Raw genomic sequence first — 14,249 nt, 5'->3', positions numbered from 1 at the left:
AAGCCCCGCATCCAGAAATCAATGCTCTGTCAGCGTGGAGGAGGGAGCGACAGCCCGCAGCAGTGCCGCGGGAGGTAAGTATTGATTTTTTTTTCTACAGCCTATTCCCGGCGTATAAGACGACAGTTGGGGATCATCTTATATGCCAGAAAATACAGTATTTTCCATATCACCCCCCACACACACACACCTAAGTGAACCTCATACAGTCTTAATCTTTGTAGATGTTTTGCTATAATGGTTCTCATTTGCTGATCACATTATGTGATACTGTACGTCAATACATAAATCCATTTATTTTCTGGTAATACCTATTTTTATTCTATGAATTGAAAGACTGGCTAATGTGCTTAAACAATAGACACATAAATGCCTGACCCTGAGAGTGCTGCAAAGTATTGCTCTTATGTGGAAATGTGTGTGGGTGTGCTCTGCTCTCTGACTGTGATAATAGCTGCAGACACTAATGATGTCACAACTTATTCAACACATCGATGTTAAAAACGGTCAACTTTGAAGTGTTTTTAGCCACATTGTGCTTTGAAGGTCAATATGACCGTATGCTGTATACTGCCATTGTACGATATACTTAAATGATAATCTACTAAGCCCCTTCAGGGTTAATTTCGATTTTTGTCCTCACTTTCCAAGAGACATAAGTTTTATTTTATTTTTCCATTGACTTACAAGCCATATGAGGGCTTGTATTTTGCAGGACAAGTTGTATTTTTAATGGAGCCATTTATTGTATCATATGATATACAAAGAAACTTTAAAAACGGTAAGAGCCATGAGAAATTAAAAAAAATGCAATTCCAGCATTAGTTAAAGCATTCACAGTGCAGTAAAAATGACATATAGACTTAAGGGCTTATTCAGACGACCATATATCGACCGGGTACTCACGCCGGCCGGTATACGGCATCCCGCTCTGCAGGGGGAGGAGACTGGAAGAGCCAGGAGCAGTTCACTGAGCTCCTGCCCCCTCTCCACCTCCTCTCCACCCCCTCTCCGCCCCTCTGCACTATTTACAATGGGAGGAGGTTGGATGGGGTGGAGCTAAATCTCAGAACTTAGCTCCACCCCACCTTCTCTCATTGCAAATAGTGCAGAGCGGCGGAGAGGGGGCGGGAGCTCAGTGAACTGCTCCGGCCTCCTCCCCCTGCAGAGAGGGACGCCATATATCGGCCGGCGTGAATACCCGGACGATATACGGTCGTCAGAATAAGCCCTTATACTGATACAAAATTTACATAGTTTATGTTTTTCTACTTTTAAAAAGTAAATAATTGTTTTTTATTTTAAAACAAAAATTGCTTTCCATCACCATATTCTTTTTTTTTTTATAACTTTTTTGTTTTTTCATTGATTAGGTTGTGTGAGGGCTGAATTTTTTGAGCTGAGCTCTAGTTTATATTAATACAATTTTGGGAAACATATGTCTTTTTGATAAGTTTTTATTCAAATGTATTGGGAGTCAAAAAACTGCAATTCTGTCATTCTGTACTTTGTTGCGGCCTATACTGTGTGATATTTTAATAATTCAGACTTTTACATACATGGTGCTAAAAAATATTTGAGGATTTTTAATTGTTTAGATTTTTTTATTGGAAAACTGGGAGGTTTTTTTTTAACTTGTAATTTTTCTCACTGCTAATAACACTTTAGTAGGTTTGTTTTTACTTTCATTTAGTTCCCACAGGGAGCTTGAACTTGCAATAATTTGATCACTTGGAGTATATACTGCAGTACTTCAGTATTGCAGTATATAATGTTTTTTTAATGCTGCCCATGAAGTCCTGCGACTGGAAGGGCTTGATAGGCATCTATGCACGGCAGTCCTGGAAGCCTTTGGTAAGCTCCAGGCTGCCATGCTAGCACATCAGCACCCCCAGTTGCTTTGTGGGGTGTGCTGATAGGGTACAGGAAGGGGCTCCTCTCCCGCTGACTGTTTAGATGCGTAATCAGCATTGACTGCGACATCTAAACAGTTAACTGCCACAATCAGAGTCAACTGGCTATCAGCTGTCAAAAACAGCCAGGAAGGGAATGGATGCGGCTACCAAGCCCACAGCATATAGCCTTCACAACCACATAATGTATATTTCTGTTATGTAGTCAGAATGGGGTTAAGGTGTATAGCACAAAAATAAAATGTGTCCAAGATGCAGAGTGCCAAGGCTTTACCAGGAATGTGGACAATGCATCAAGAGATTCACTGATTGCAGCCCTAAATGCTGCTTGAGAGGTGAAACATTATACACTAGGTAGGGAACAAGAGTCATGATCAACCCAAAGGAAAGAAATCGCAGGGATTTAGGCAGGACTATCCATAAGCTAAGGTGATATATTATTGACTGGGAGACTAAGAGTCCATTCTCATGGGTGTATTTCCCATCTGTGTGCTGTCCATGTTTTTTATGGACAGCACATAGACCCACTATAGCTAATTAAGATATTCAGATGGGAAATTTCCTGAGCGCTGGACTGCACTACTTTCAGGGGCATGTCCATGCACATCTTGACTCCTCTTTCTCTTGTGTTTGTCTCCTCTCTTCCTTAAAGGGGTTCTGTCACTAAAAAAGAAAAATTCTACACTTATCTATTCCTACCCCGTCAGTCTACTTACCAGATCTTCACCTCTACCATCTTCTCCTGTTAGAGGCGTAACTTGAAGCTCCCGGGCCCCAATGCAAAACCTGTAACAGGGCCCCCAACTATAATGCTTTATTCATAGTACTGGGCTCCTGGGCCCGGGTGCAACCGCTTCCCCTGCATCCTCTATAGTTACGCCCCTGTCTCCTGCAGTCCCGGGGGGTCACTTCACCTTAAGCTGCCTGATTCTTCTCCTTTCTGTGAGGTTACGTACATTTGGTTGGCAGTCTCCTCCCTGCCAACCAATATATGTTACGTCAAAGCTCACAGGCCAGCAGGAGGACTGCCTATCTTCTTCAGAGATTGCTCATGCGAGCTGTCTCTGAAATAGATTACAATTCCTTCTTAGGTAGTGAAGCTACAACACAGGAAAGTGACCGTCACTGACCCTGCCGGAAGGAATTTGAGGAATGCAGCCTTCATAACAAGCTGGGCCCAGCATGTAGTGAGGTGACCCGGGTCACTGCAAAAGCTCAGCTAGGAGAAGATGTGCTAAGGAAACTGACAGGGAAGGTATAGATTTTTTTTTTTAATGACAAAACCCCTTTAAGCATTGTTATACAAATGGGCATGGAATAAGGCTCTGTTCAGACCTCCTTTCATTCGCTCCATCCAGGGGTTCTGCCAGCAGCCACCGGTTGAGAACAGAGCTGAAGTCCTACAGTAAATAGCACAAGATTTAGTGATTGTGTCTTGCAGTAATGTGATATATACACCATATTTTCTAACACATGTCTCTTTTTTGCAGAGACATAAAAGGTTTCTGCTCTCTTCCCGACAGTGGTAACCCAAGAAGCTGCCAAATAAATCTGACTTCTGATGAAAAATCTGTGAGTGCTATTTTTTAAATGTGTTTCTAACGTGGGCTTTATATGACCTTAGAGATAGAGAGTGGCCTTGGTAAATAAATGTATAACAATATATCAGAATTCCATCTTGAGCTATATACTGTACACCAGATCATACAGTATTTACCAGGTTATGGGCCTAGGGACAACATAGAAATGGTTTCATTCCAATGTAATATTCCATTTTCAGTCTCTCAGAACGGTGACTTGAACAGAAGTGAGAAGAAATAGACTAAAAGAAAATAGGCAACAATGTTTAAATATTCCATGTTTAAGAAAATATAACACAAGGCTTCAGACATTAAATGTTATGGGTCCTGGTACAAAACTATATTTAGGCCAGGGCTGGGTGATTAATCAAATTAATGTGATTAATTTGCCTCCCTAATTTGTGAATTCACTCAAAATCACATGGGATCGCATGAGATATTGCAGTCCACCGGTAAGAGTGACAGTGGGGGACATTGCAGGGAGTCTGGCAGTGATAGTCACAGCGGGGGGGGCTGGAGTGGCCCTGCCACCTTCTGAAGCTGAGATGGCAGCCTGGCACGCCCACAATGTCCATGACACTAGCAACAATGAGGCTAGCAGGAGCCAAAGGAGCCCCATGGGGAGCTTACATGGCAGAAGGCCAACAGCACCGCTTGCAGCTGAGAAAGGAGGGCATCGAGGAGCTTACGATAGCAGAGAAATTAGGCCAATCAGCAGCTGTGGGTGTACCCTATACCTCCCCTGGGACAATCCCACATCTCTACCCATTGTTCTGGTGAAGACAAGATGCACCAGTACCCCCACTGGACATGTATAGCGCTGATTACCAAGGGGCTCAGAAGCTGAGTCCCCAGCAATCAGAGTGTGATCGCCGCTGTAATTTACAACCGTTGTCCCGCTAGATCCACCAGGATGGAGCTGGGCTCTGATCCAGGTGATTCAACCTTTTAAATGCCGCTGTTATTGCAGACAATGGCATCTCGAAGGTTTGGAGAGGTGAGAAGACTCGGTTCTCCTTGTCAGCACTTCAATGATGAGCTGATAGGGTGTCGATGGTTGCCACTGCAACTGGAGGTCAAATCATGACCTTCAGACCTGCCATGGACAGTGGCCTGTAAAGGTCAATATTTATCACTGACAGTAACAGCCTGTACTGTCAGAGATGAACGTGACAATATAAGACAACACATATAAAATATGGTGTATCATCTAAGCTAGTGATTCACCGTCAGGGTGCCACGGCTCCCAAGCTGGGAATCACTCAGCCAATATTAAAAGGGTTTTGTAGGTAGCAACCGACAGATGTCACCTGGGGTGACTCAAGGCTGAAAAGGGTGGAGAACACTGGTGTAAGCAATCCAAGAATCACATCTTCATATCCCTTTGTGGGACAAACAAATCTGGGGAAAAAAAGAAATAATACAAACTATTTTTACTTATAACCCCTCCCCCAAAACATAAATCAAAAAACCGCAAATTTTCTAATTGAACACTATCTATTATTGAAAAAAATCAACTAAAAAAATTGGTATTGACTTGAGATGAGCGAACGTGCTCGTTTAGAGCAATTACTCGAACGAGTATCGCTATTTTCGAGTAACTGCCTAATCGGGCAAAAAGATTCGGGGGGCGCCGGAGGGTGCGGGGTTGAGCGGGAGGGAGAGAGCTCCCCCCTGTTCTCCCCTGCTACCCCCCTACACCCGGCCCCCGGCTCCCCCAAATCTTTTTGCCCTATTAGGCAGTTACTTGAAAATAGCGATACTCGTTCGAGTAATTGCTCTAAATGAGCACGTTCGCTCATCTCTAGTATTGACACATTCATAACTATAAAAGTATTATGTTATTCATCCTGAACACCGTTATAACAAAAAAAGAAAAACAATGTAAAAATAGCTGATTTTGATTATTCTGACTTACTAAAAATGAAATAAAAAGTTGCATACTCAAAATGGTACAAATAAAAATGTCATCTCATCCCACAAAAATAAAGCTCTCACACAGCTCCATAGATGGAAAAATAAAAAATATGACTCTCTGAATATGGCAATGCAAAAACAACTAGTAGTAATGTAGTAAAATCATAAAAAAGGGATAACTTATCAATTATACTGCCCGGTTAATGGCATGGGGAAAAAAAATAAAAGCCATGTCAGAATTGCATTTTTTGTACACCTTAGCTCCCAAAATATGCAATAAAAATTATCAAAAAGTCATATGAACCCCAAAATAGTAGCAATGAACATGTCAACTCATCCCTCAAAAATCGACCCTCAAGTAGCTCTGCAGATAAAAAAAATTAAAAAGTTAAGTGTCTCTGAAAGTGGCGATGCAATAAAAAAAATTCAGCAAAAAATGCTTTTATTGTGCAAAAGTACTAAAAAATATACATATTTGGTATTGCTGCAACTGCACAGACCCACAGACTCTCCCCTATGCAGCAGGAAATTCCTTTTTATGGTCAATGCTTCAACCAATCAGAAAAATTCCCATTAAAAAGCAAAACAGAGGTGCGGTTATACAGACTGGCCACTAGATGTCACTATAGTATTATACTGTATAGCAATATAGTTTCTGTTTAACCCCTTACAGTGATGTACTTGTGAGGTGGGCTGTGCTGCACATAGTGGGGGCTGTGCAGTACACGGGAGGTGGCTGTGCTAACTGGGAGAGTGGAAGGCCAGGTTTCACATGTGTATAATATTCGCATCCCATACCCCATTCTTTTGCATAAGGGAAGTGCATGCACAGCAATTCTTTAATGTGTACTGGTTATTAGAATTGTCCCATGCAGTTCTCATAATCAGTAAATATTCAGGAATTGCTCAGCATGCATTTGCCTTTTGTCAAAAAAAAAAAAGTGTGCAGGTATTCTTGTCGGCTTGGGTCACACCTGCGTTATCATTTCCATTATCCAGCTCCATCATAAGGGCGAGCACCCACTGGCGTTTGCGTTTTCCGCGGGAAAAAAACGCCGCGTTTTCGCGCCGTTTTCGCGGCGTTTTTCGCGGCGTTTTCGCGGCGTTTTCGCGGCTTTTCCATTAATTTCCATGGAGAAAAATAAGGACACATATGCAACTGACAGTTCCTATGTTAAAAACGCAAACGCAACGCAAAAAAAACGCCAGTGGACAGGAACACATGTTATCTCTATGCCTGTGCAGGAAAAACGCAAAACGCAAAACGCAGGTAAAAAAACGCCAGTGGGTGCTCGCCCTAAGGGCGCCCACCCACTGGCGATTTTTTTTTCTTTGCGTTTTGCGTTTTTCCTGCAGAGCCATTAGAATTGAATGTACTCCTGTCCACTGGCGTTTTGCGTTGCGTTGCGTTTTTTAACATAGGAACTGTCAGTTGCATATGTGTCCTTATTTTTCTCCTAATGCACCCATGAAAGTCAATGGAAATTAATGGAAAAGCCGCGAAAACGCCGCGAAAACGCAGTGTTTTTCACGCACCAAAATCGCAAACGCCAGTGGGTGGGCGCCCTAAGAGCCGAAAAACAGAAATAACTGAAGTGCTGGTTCCAGCATATGAGTGTCAGGAGTAGTAGTAGTAGTCAGTGCTACAATGGGGGCCATCTGGCATTCTTCTGGACAAAGTAACACAGCATGCGGCATCATTTTGCCCAGGAGTTTGTGCCAGAGGCTCTACATGGAACCTTTGATGCAGGTGGGAACAAAGCCATAACTTGTTTGGTAATAAAAATGAAAATAGAGAAAATGAATTAAAAAACTGAAGAAAAGCACGGAAAACTACTGAGAATTAAATTTCTGACAAAATCTCCCAGCCCTACCTGCACCCTCCAGTAGTCTCAGAATTCACATGCCACCATTCATAAGGATGTTTAGCATGATTGTAAGAGGGTCAGGATTGGGATTGACGGTCTGTGCTATAAGTGCTGTCACCAAAAAATAGCAGCCAAGGTAAAAGTGGGTGTGGTTAGAGGCGTGGCTTATCATCACATATGATTCTACCTGCATTACTGCACCTGGTAATGTATGACTAAAAGGCCTTCTACACACAACGTGAAATGCATGATTTACGTTTGCCTGAGTGAATGAGTGTTTAACCCCTTAAGGACCAGGCCATTTTGCACCTAAAGGACCAGACACGTTTTAGGGATTTTACCCATGTGGTGGTTTTACTGCCCTATTTTTTTTTCTTTAGCTACTAAAATTATTTTTGCTGCGTTTTTCCTTCCGTGACATTTAGGCCGGCTTCAAACGGACAAGAAAATCACGCGAGATTTGTGTGTTGTAAGAAGCACGAATATGAATCCAATTCTTTTGACAGAGAGAAATAGTGTTTAAAAAAAAAACGCCTATTATACTATCTTTTGGCGCGCGATTTTTTTAGGCATGTCAAAAAATCGTTTATCTAAAAGAAACCATTGGTTCTTTTAGATATGATTTTTTTACGCGTCTACTCTGCGTTAAAATAACGCTCGTGTTAAAGAGGCCTTAGGGTGCTTTCACACGGGATGATCTGTCGACCAACAGATGCCCAACAGGCCCTCCCAGTGATATAATCATTTCTGTGCTTTTACACAAGAACGACCATCACTGGTTGAATGGAGGCAGAGCAGCGGGGATTGTTCCATACCGCCCGCCTCCGTTCACAGTAATCAGGTAATCCTTCATAAGTGACCGACTGCCTGTTTACATGGAACGATACGTTATTCAGTTTTCTGCATGCACAAACTGAACAACGAATGAGAAGTGAATGACTTCTCATTCGTCGTTCATTCGGTGCATGTGTTTACACTGAACGATAATTGATCAGATTCTTGATGGATTGTAGGAATCTGAACTATATCGTTTTGTGTGCCTTTAGTGTGAACCATTGAGCTCTTTCTGTGTACTGGCATTGTAACATCAGCAAACTAAAGAGAAAGAGACGTAAGCCATCTGTTTCTCCAGTGAGGGTTGTGAAAGCAGTGACCAAGTGTTAAACCCTTCTATGTGTTGGGGACTGACATTCTGTAAATGTCAGTCCCCGACAAACAGAAGGGTTTAGCACTTGGATGATACAGAAGATCTTCTTTGTGTTTTTGCCATTGGGCACCCTGTTCTTTATGTATATCTTCAGATGCTGCAGCTTAGGTGAAAGGATGAAGGAGACAGAAAAATAAACAATAAGGAAGAAGGATCACTATGAGATGGGAATGCAGCATTGTTGTAGTAGTGAGCTCGGGGAGAGTCCTCTCTCGAGTGGGACAGTGTGCAACAGAGAAGAGCAAGGAATCACACACACGAGTGAGCATAAATCAAGTGCTCTAAAATAATCAAAGTGAAAACATGAAAACCTTGAAATAAGACATCCAGTATATAAGCTAGAGAGAACGCTAATATATGTCGAGGCATGATTACAAATACAAAGAGATTCGTCATGAAATGCAAGTTTTAATATCTAGTTGAAAAACAGTTCATTATCATAAGTTGGGGATAAGTCAAATACACCTGCAAGGACGATTGATTAGACCATAGACACACATACACTGCCAAGGACAATTGTTTAGAACACTCAGTATTTAGATAATTAAATACAACTTATAACATCTCTAGAATTTATGGAATTAAGGCCTCTTTCACACAGGTGACAGTGATATAGCCGCAAGAAAATTGCAGCGATATTACAGCTGTGTTCAGTGCGATAACTTTGTAGGGCTCTTTTGCCAGGATTTTCAGGGAGGTGGGCTTGAAATATAGGCCCTACCCTAAAATAAGCCCTAGCTACATTTAAAAAAAAAACAAATCTATGCATTACCTAACAGGCGCTGTCCGCTCTACCGCACTTTTACACTTTTCCAAAGCTCTGACACACTTGTTTGCAGTCTTCAGCCAACGCTTTCTGGTTAAGGTGTTCAAAAATCCTGCCTCCAGGAAGCGCTGGCTCTGATTAACTAAGCTGCAGCGCTTGAGAACCAATCAGAGCCATGACATTGAATGGCTGTCAATGGTTCATCGAGCGCTGTAGTGATTGGCTGAGCCATGGCACTCGAGAACCAATCAGAGCCAGTGCTTCCTGGAGGTGGGATTTTTGAACCCTCTGACCAGGAAGCAGCGGCTGAAGACTTGCAGACAAGTGTGACAGAGCTTCGGAGGAGAAGTGCGACAGAGCGGACAGCGGCTGTTAGGTGGTGTATTTTTATTTTTTTTTTAATGCAGCCAGGGATTATTTTAGGAGAAACAGTAGGATTTCCTACTGTAATAATTGCATTGCACAAAAACCTTGTTTTCGTGCGATGCGATGCAACACAAAGGAAGGGTCCATAGGGAAACATGGACTACAAAACATGGCAAATCGCGACAATATTCAGCATGCTGTGATTTTTTTTCTCACAATGTAGCAGCCTATAAAACATTGCTAATGTGAAGGAACCCATAGGAAAGCATGGGCTTTACATACATGCAATTTGTAGCATTGTCGCATTGCAAGAAAATCGCGCAATTTTGTTGGCCATGTGAATGCGACCGGAACAGGTCAAGGTTTATGTACTCTAACTTGGTCAAAATAGAGTAGTTTAAAGTCACATCTACTCTTACAGTCATGAGGGTGAGTGTCCAAAGGATTCTGAGGGGCCTAAAAAGAAAAAGTAGGTCATGAATGATGAGGTTAAAGTTAGTTTTTGATCCAGAAATTCCAAATATTGAAATACTGAATATTACTTTCTCTTTAATATTATATACCGGACACTCTAAATTTGGTAATTTTTAATGCTGATATCATTACGTAAGCAATTGAATTTTTTTAGTGCAGTTATATGTTTTCTATGTTTTTGCCTAATTGCTGTACTAAATAATTATTTTCACTGACTAAAAGTCTATCGTCTGTTTTATTTCTTGGCTTTAGGTCAAAGATATCTTGACCGTTGACCATAAATTAAACATAAGTGTGATCTGTAGCAGTGGTCTAGAAGGAAATACAAGTGTCATATTCCTATCTGACTTCTCTGCATATCATAATTGTAAGTACTATAGCTATTGTTCTATATGAAGTCTAATGTGTTAACTTTGAAATTCTTATTTATAAAAGCCATGATACAATACATTAAAGATTAAGAAATGGCATATCAAATGATCCACTTTGGAAATGCTCTGGTACAAAAGGAAATGGGAAAGATTTACTGACAGTGTTGTAGGATCCACGTGGCATAATAAATTTGGTGCAACTTGACAGCTGATAGCTTTCTCCTATTCGAAGCCTCCTCGTGGGCTACAAATATGGTGGAATCCATAATATTACTATGAAATTAATAAAAGCCTAAAAGTGTAACACTACTTGTTAAAAAACTTTTGACAGGTCATAGTTTTGACAGGTCATTTTGTGATCACTGGGGGTTTATGTGCTGAGATCTACACTGATTGCTAGAACGAGTCAGCTAAAGTTCTCATCCGAACACTGTCACTGCTTGCTAGCTGGAGACAGACTCAATAGAGAGTCCATGTTCCCGTCTTCCGTTAGCAAGCCATGACAGCACTCAGACAAATGTTTCAGCTGGCTCATTCTAGCAATCGATCGGAATCTCAGCACCTGAACCCCCAGCAATCAAAACTTTTGACATGTTCCCATGACATGTCAAAAGTTATTAGAAAGTGCTGCTACACTTTAACTGCATTCCAAAAAAAAGCCTGGTGCTGTTTTATTCAAGAGTTTATCTGATAAAAAAAAGACTATACAAAATGGGCAAAGAGTCCAACCTGACTCATACTGTTTCCTTCAAAAAACAGACAGACAGACCATATAGACATCTTTTTTTAACATGGCCCTCAACTTGGTTTTAAATTAGCAGTCATTTTTTAATCTATTTATATATAAATTATTTCTGCAGTGCTCCTGGATCCACCTGTGTCTATGAACATCATAATGATAAGCTACTGTGTGTGGGAACTCACATGGAACATAAGTCACAGGAGTGATCTAAAAAATATAGAAGCTGAAATCCAATACAAACCTGTAAATCAATTATGGCAGGTAAGAAATGGCTTGCTTATGTCAGATTTGCTGCTGGGACCTGTTGTTGTTTATGGGTTTCCAACACCACAGCTCCACATCTGTGGGTTAATTGATCTGACTGGGTGGGGATTTCTCCAACCAGCCAATTCCACTGGTGTGCTGCTCAAACATACTAGCCCCTATGGCTAGTGGATGCTGAGTTTCCCTTCACCATTGCATGTTTGTTCTGTGTTATGTGTGAACAGTGATGTGTTCATTGGGTCTGTGCAGGTGGCCAGACAAGGTGTATGAACAGTCCTCTTCTGTCTTGCATGCAAATAGTGTGTTGGAGTGAGCTGTGCCTTGTCCTGCTGTGGATCGTTTGCCATCTCAGGTGCGGCAGGTCCCTAGGTTCCAGTGTGAGACTGTCCATATCGGGATGATCACCTTGCGTTCGGGCAGGTTTCATGTGGAAGTCGTCTTGTTTGAGTAGGTACCCACGAGACAACAAGGACCCTTGTTGGTGGGCTCATGGGCTTACATATCTTGGCCAAAGTCCAAACTAATACCTCGTACTGTATGTATTTCATCTGGTTAGGTGTGCAGGTATGTTTGGTACATGTTTTGGTTGGCAGTCCTTATGTTATGTCTGCCCATGAGTTCAGTGCGCAGTTCTTCCCTTTGGTGTTCATTGGTGTAGTATCTTACGTCTGCTCCAACGCATCCTGTTTGAACGCAATACCATCCTTGTGTCCGTCTATTGAGCGAGGTGCGACTGGCGGACGTGACAGTTTATTAATCCAGTGGGAGAATATTTAAAGCAGCTAAGTGAATAGCGAGTTGCTTCTCCTGGTTACACAGAAAACCTTTCTGTGGGAGACTCAAATGTTAACTGTGAGTACTGTAAGGTAGCCAAGCGTGTTTTGTAAGTTGGCAGGGAGAAGTTCTCCAGGTTATAGAGGGGGTTACACTTTGTAAAGTTAGTGCTGAACAGCCTAGAATTTACTTTTGTTCCTGCTTTGTTTTGTTTTTGCTTGCAACCTTATCAATAAATCTGACCAGGTGTCAACTGAAACCTGCTCCTTGCCGCTTGACTTTGAAGTTGGATGGAAGTAAAATGTGTTTTTTGACCCCAGCAAACGTGATCCTGAGCTCAGACTGTACTAAACATTCTTAATAAGTTGATGGTCATCTGTAACTAGGATATGTAATAGATGTGTAACGTCTTACTGACACTAAATAGGAACCACGGGTATAGTAGCCAAACTAGAGGTCGTCAGCAGGTAGTGATGTTTGCAGTACAATGCATGAAGCAGCAAGCGTAGTCAGCTGGAAGCCAGGAGTCGTTATCGGGCAGTCACATTGATGGTACAAAAGGATGAGGCAGGAGGCGTAGTCAGGTGGAAGCCAGGAGTCATTATCGAGTAGCCTTTGCAGGAATAGCGGAAGAGCAGTTAACGTGGAGCTTGACTAAACGTTCTGTGAAGCAGAATAATCATGCAAAGAGGGAGTGGCAAGACCAAGCTTTTATAGAGAATCCTAATTAGCGGCAGTGCAGGGCCAGGACAGAAAGGCAGGAACTAGATCAGGGGGAATACAGAACAAGGCTAAGTTTTAGCAAACAAACTGTCCAAGTTTTAGCGGAGAGAGCTGCCAACTGGAATGCAGTTCGAGCCCTGACAAGATGCATATTCTTATGGACTTACAGGAAATTGTCTTTCTTCCTTAGAATTCCCAAAATGCCAAAGTTAAAAATGTCAACTCCTATATCCTGACACTCCTAAATCCTCACACTCAGTATGAAGCCAGAGTGCGAGTGAAGCAGACAAATTTTCCAGGAGACAGATGGAGTGAATGGGGCAAGCCTGCACGATGGGCAACTCCTCCTGAAGGTATCAATGTCAATCTCTATTCTGTTCACATTTCTATGTATGCTGTAGGCCTGTAATGTTGTAGGCCAGCTACATCATTCCATTGCAGATTCTGGTGCAGACTTTCAGTTTTGTATGGAACTCAGACTCGGCCTCTTTCACACCTGAGCGAATTCTTTTTTCTTTGCATCAAAACACTGCATCCAGATGTTTGCAGTAGGTCAATAGCAAAATATGAAAAGCCCCAGAAATAATGCATCGTTTTCTTACTTTTGCTGTGTTCCTTTTCGATCCATGCAGTTTCAAATTCATAGTGTGCTCTGGGTCTATCATTTTTTTTACAGGATTCTCTATGAAAAGAAAAAAAATTGCAAAGAAAAAAACTAAAAAAGCCACAAAAAATGCAGTTTGTTTTCACAATAAAGTAACATACTATGTATTAGAAAGAATGCTCAAAAGTAAGAGTCTAACTGCAAATAACTGAATGAATTAACTGATTGACTGGTTTTAGTAAACAAAGTTGAAAGAAACAGATAACAAAAATTAGCACAAAAAAGGCAAATAACTAGAGATGAGCGAACGTACTCGTAATGAGTACTTACGCACCCGAGTACCGCCATTTTCGAGTACTTCAGTACTCGGGCGTAAAGATTCGGGGGGCGCCGGGGGGCTGGGAGAGGCGCGGCGGTGCGGGGGGGAGCAGCGGGGAACAGGGGGGAGCCCTCTCTCTCTCCCTCTCCCCCCCACTCCCCACTGCTACCCCCCGTGCCGCCACGGTGCCCCCCGAATCTTTACGCGCGAGTACTGCTGTACTCGAAAATGGCGGTGCTCGGGTGCGTAAGTACTCGTAACGAGTACGTTCGCTCATCTCTACAAATAACCTATTTAGTATTCACATAGCCATAGCAACCTGTACAATAAAGTTAACCCATTCCTTAAAGGGGTTTTCTGG

General features: G+C 42.1%; 1 protein-coding gene across 1 annotated transcript in view; it reads left to right on the top strand.

Moving 5' to 3' along the window:
- IL2RB (interleukin 2 receptor subunit beta) overlaps positions 1–14,249 on the top strand; it is a 66,877-nt gene that overhangs the window by 25,930 nt on the left and 26,698 nt on the right. The window contains exons 4-7 of the mRNA XM_066596305.1: positions 3,404–3,485; positions 10,344–10,458; positions 11,323–11,465; positions 13,156–13,318. Coding sequence (XP_066452402.1) covers positions 3,404–3,485; positions 10,344–10,458; positions 11,323–11,465; positions 13,156–13,318 — 503 coding nt within the window. The remainder of the gene's footprint in view (positions 1–3,403; positions 3,486–10,343; positions 10,459–11,322; positions 11,466–13,155; positions 13,319–14,249) is intronic.

The sequence above is a fragment of the Eleutherodactylus coqui genome, chromosome 3 (assembly GCF_035609145.1).
Source record: "Eleutherodactylus coqui strain aEleCoq1 chromosome 3, aEleCoq1.hap1, whole genome shotgun sequence".
NCBI lineage: Eukaryota > Metazoa > Chordata > Amphibia > Anura > Eleutherodactylidae > Eleutherodactylus > Eleutherodactylus coqui.
Note: the sequence above shows the minus strand (reverse complement) of the source record. Positions and strands in the feature narration are given on the sequence as shown.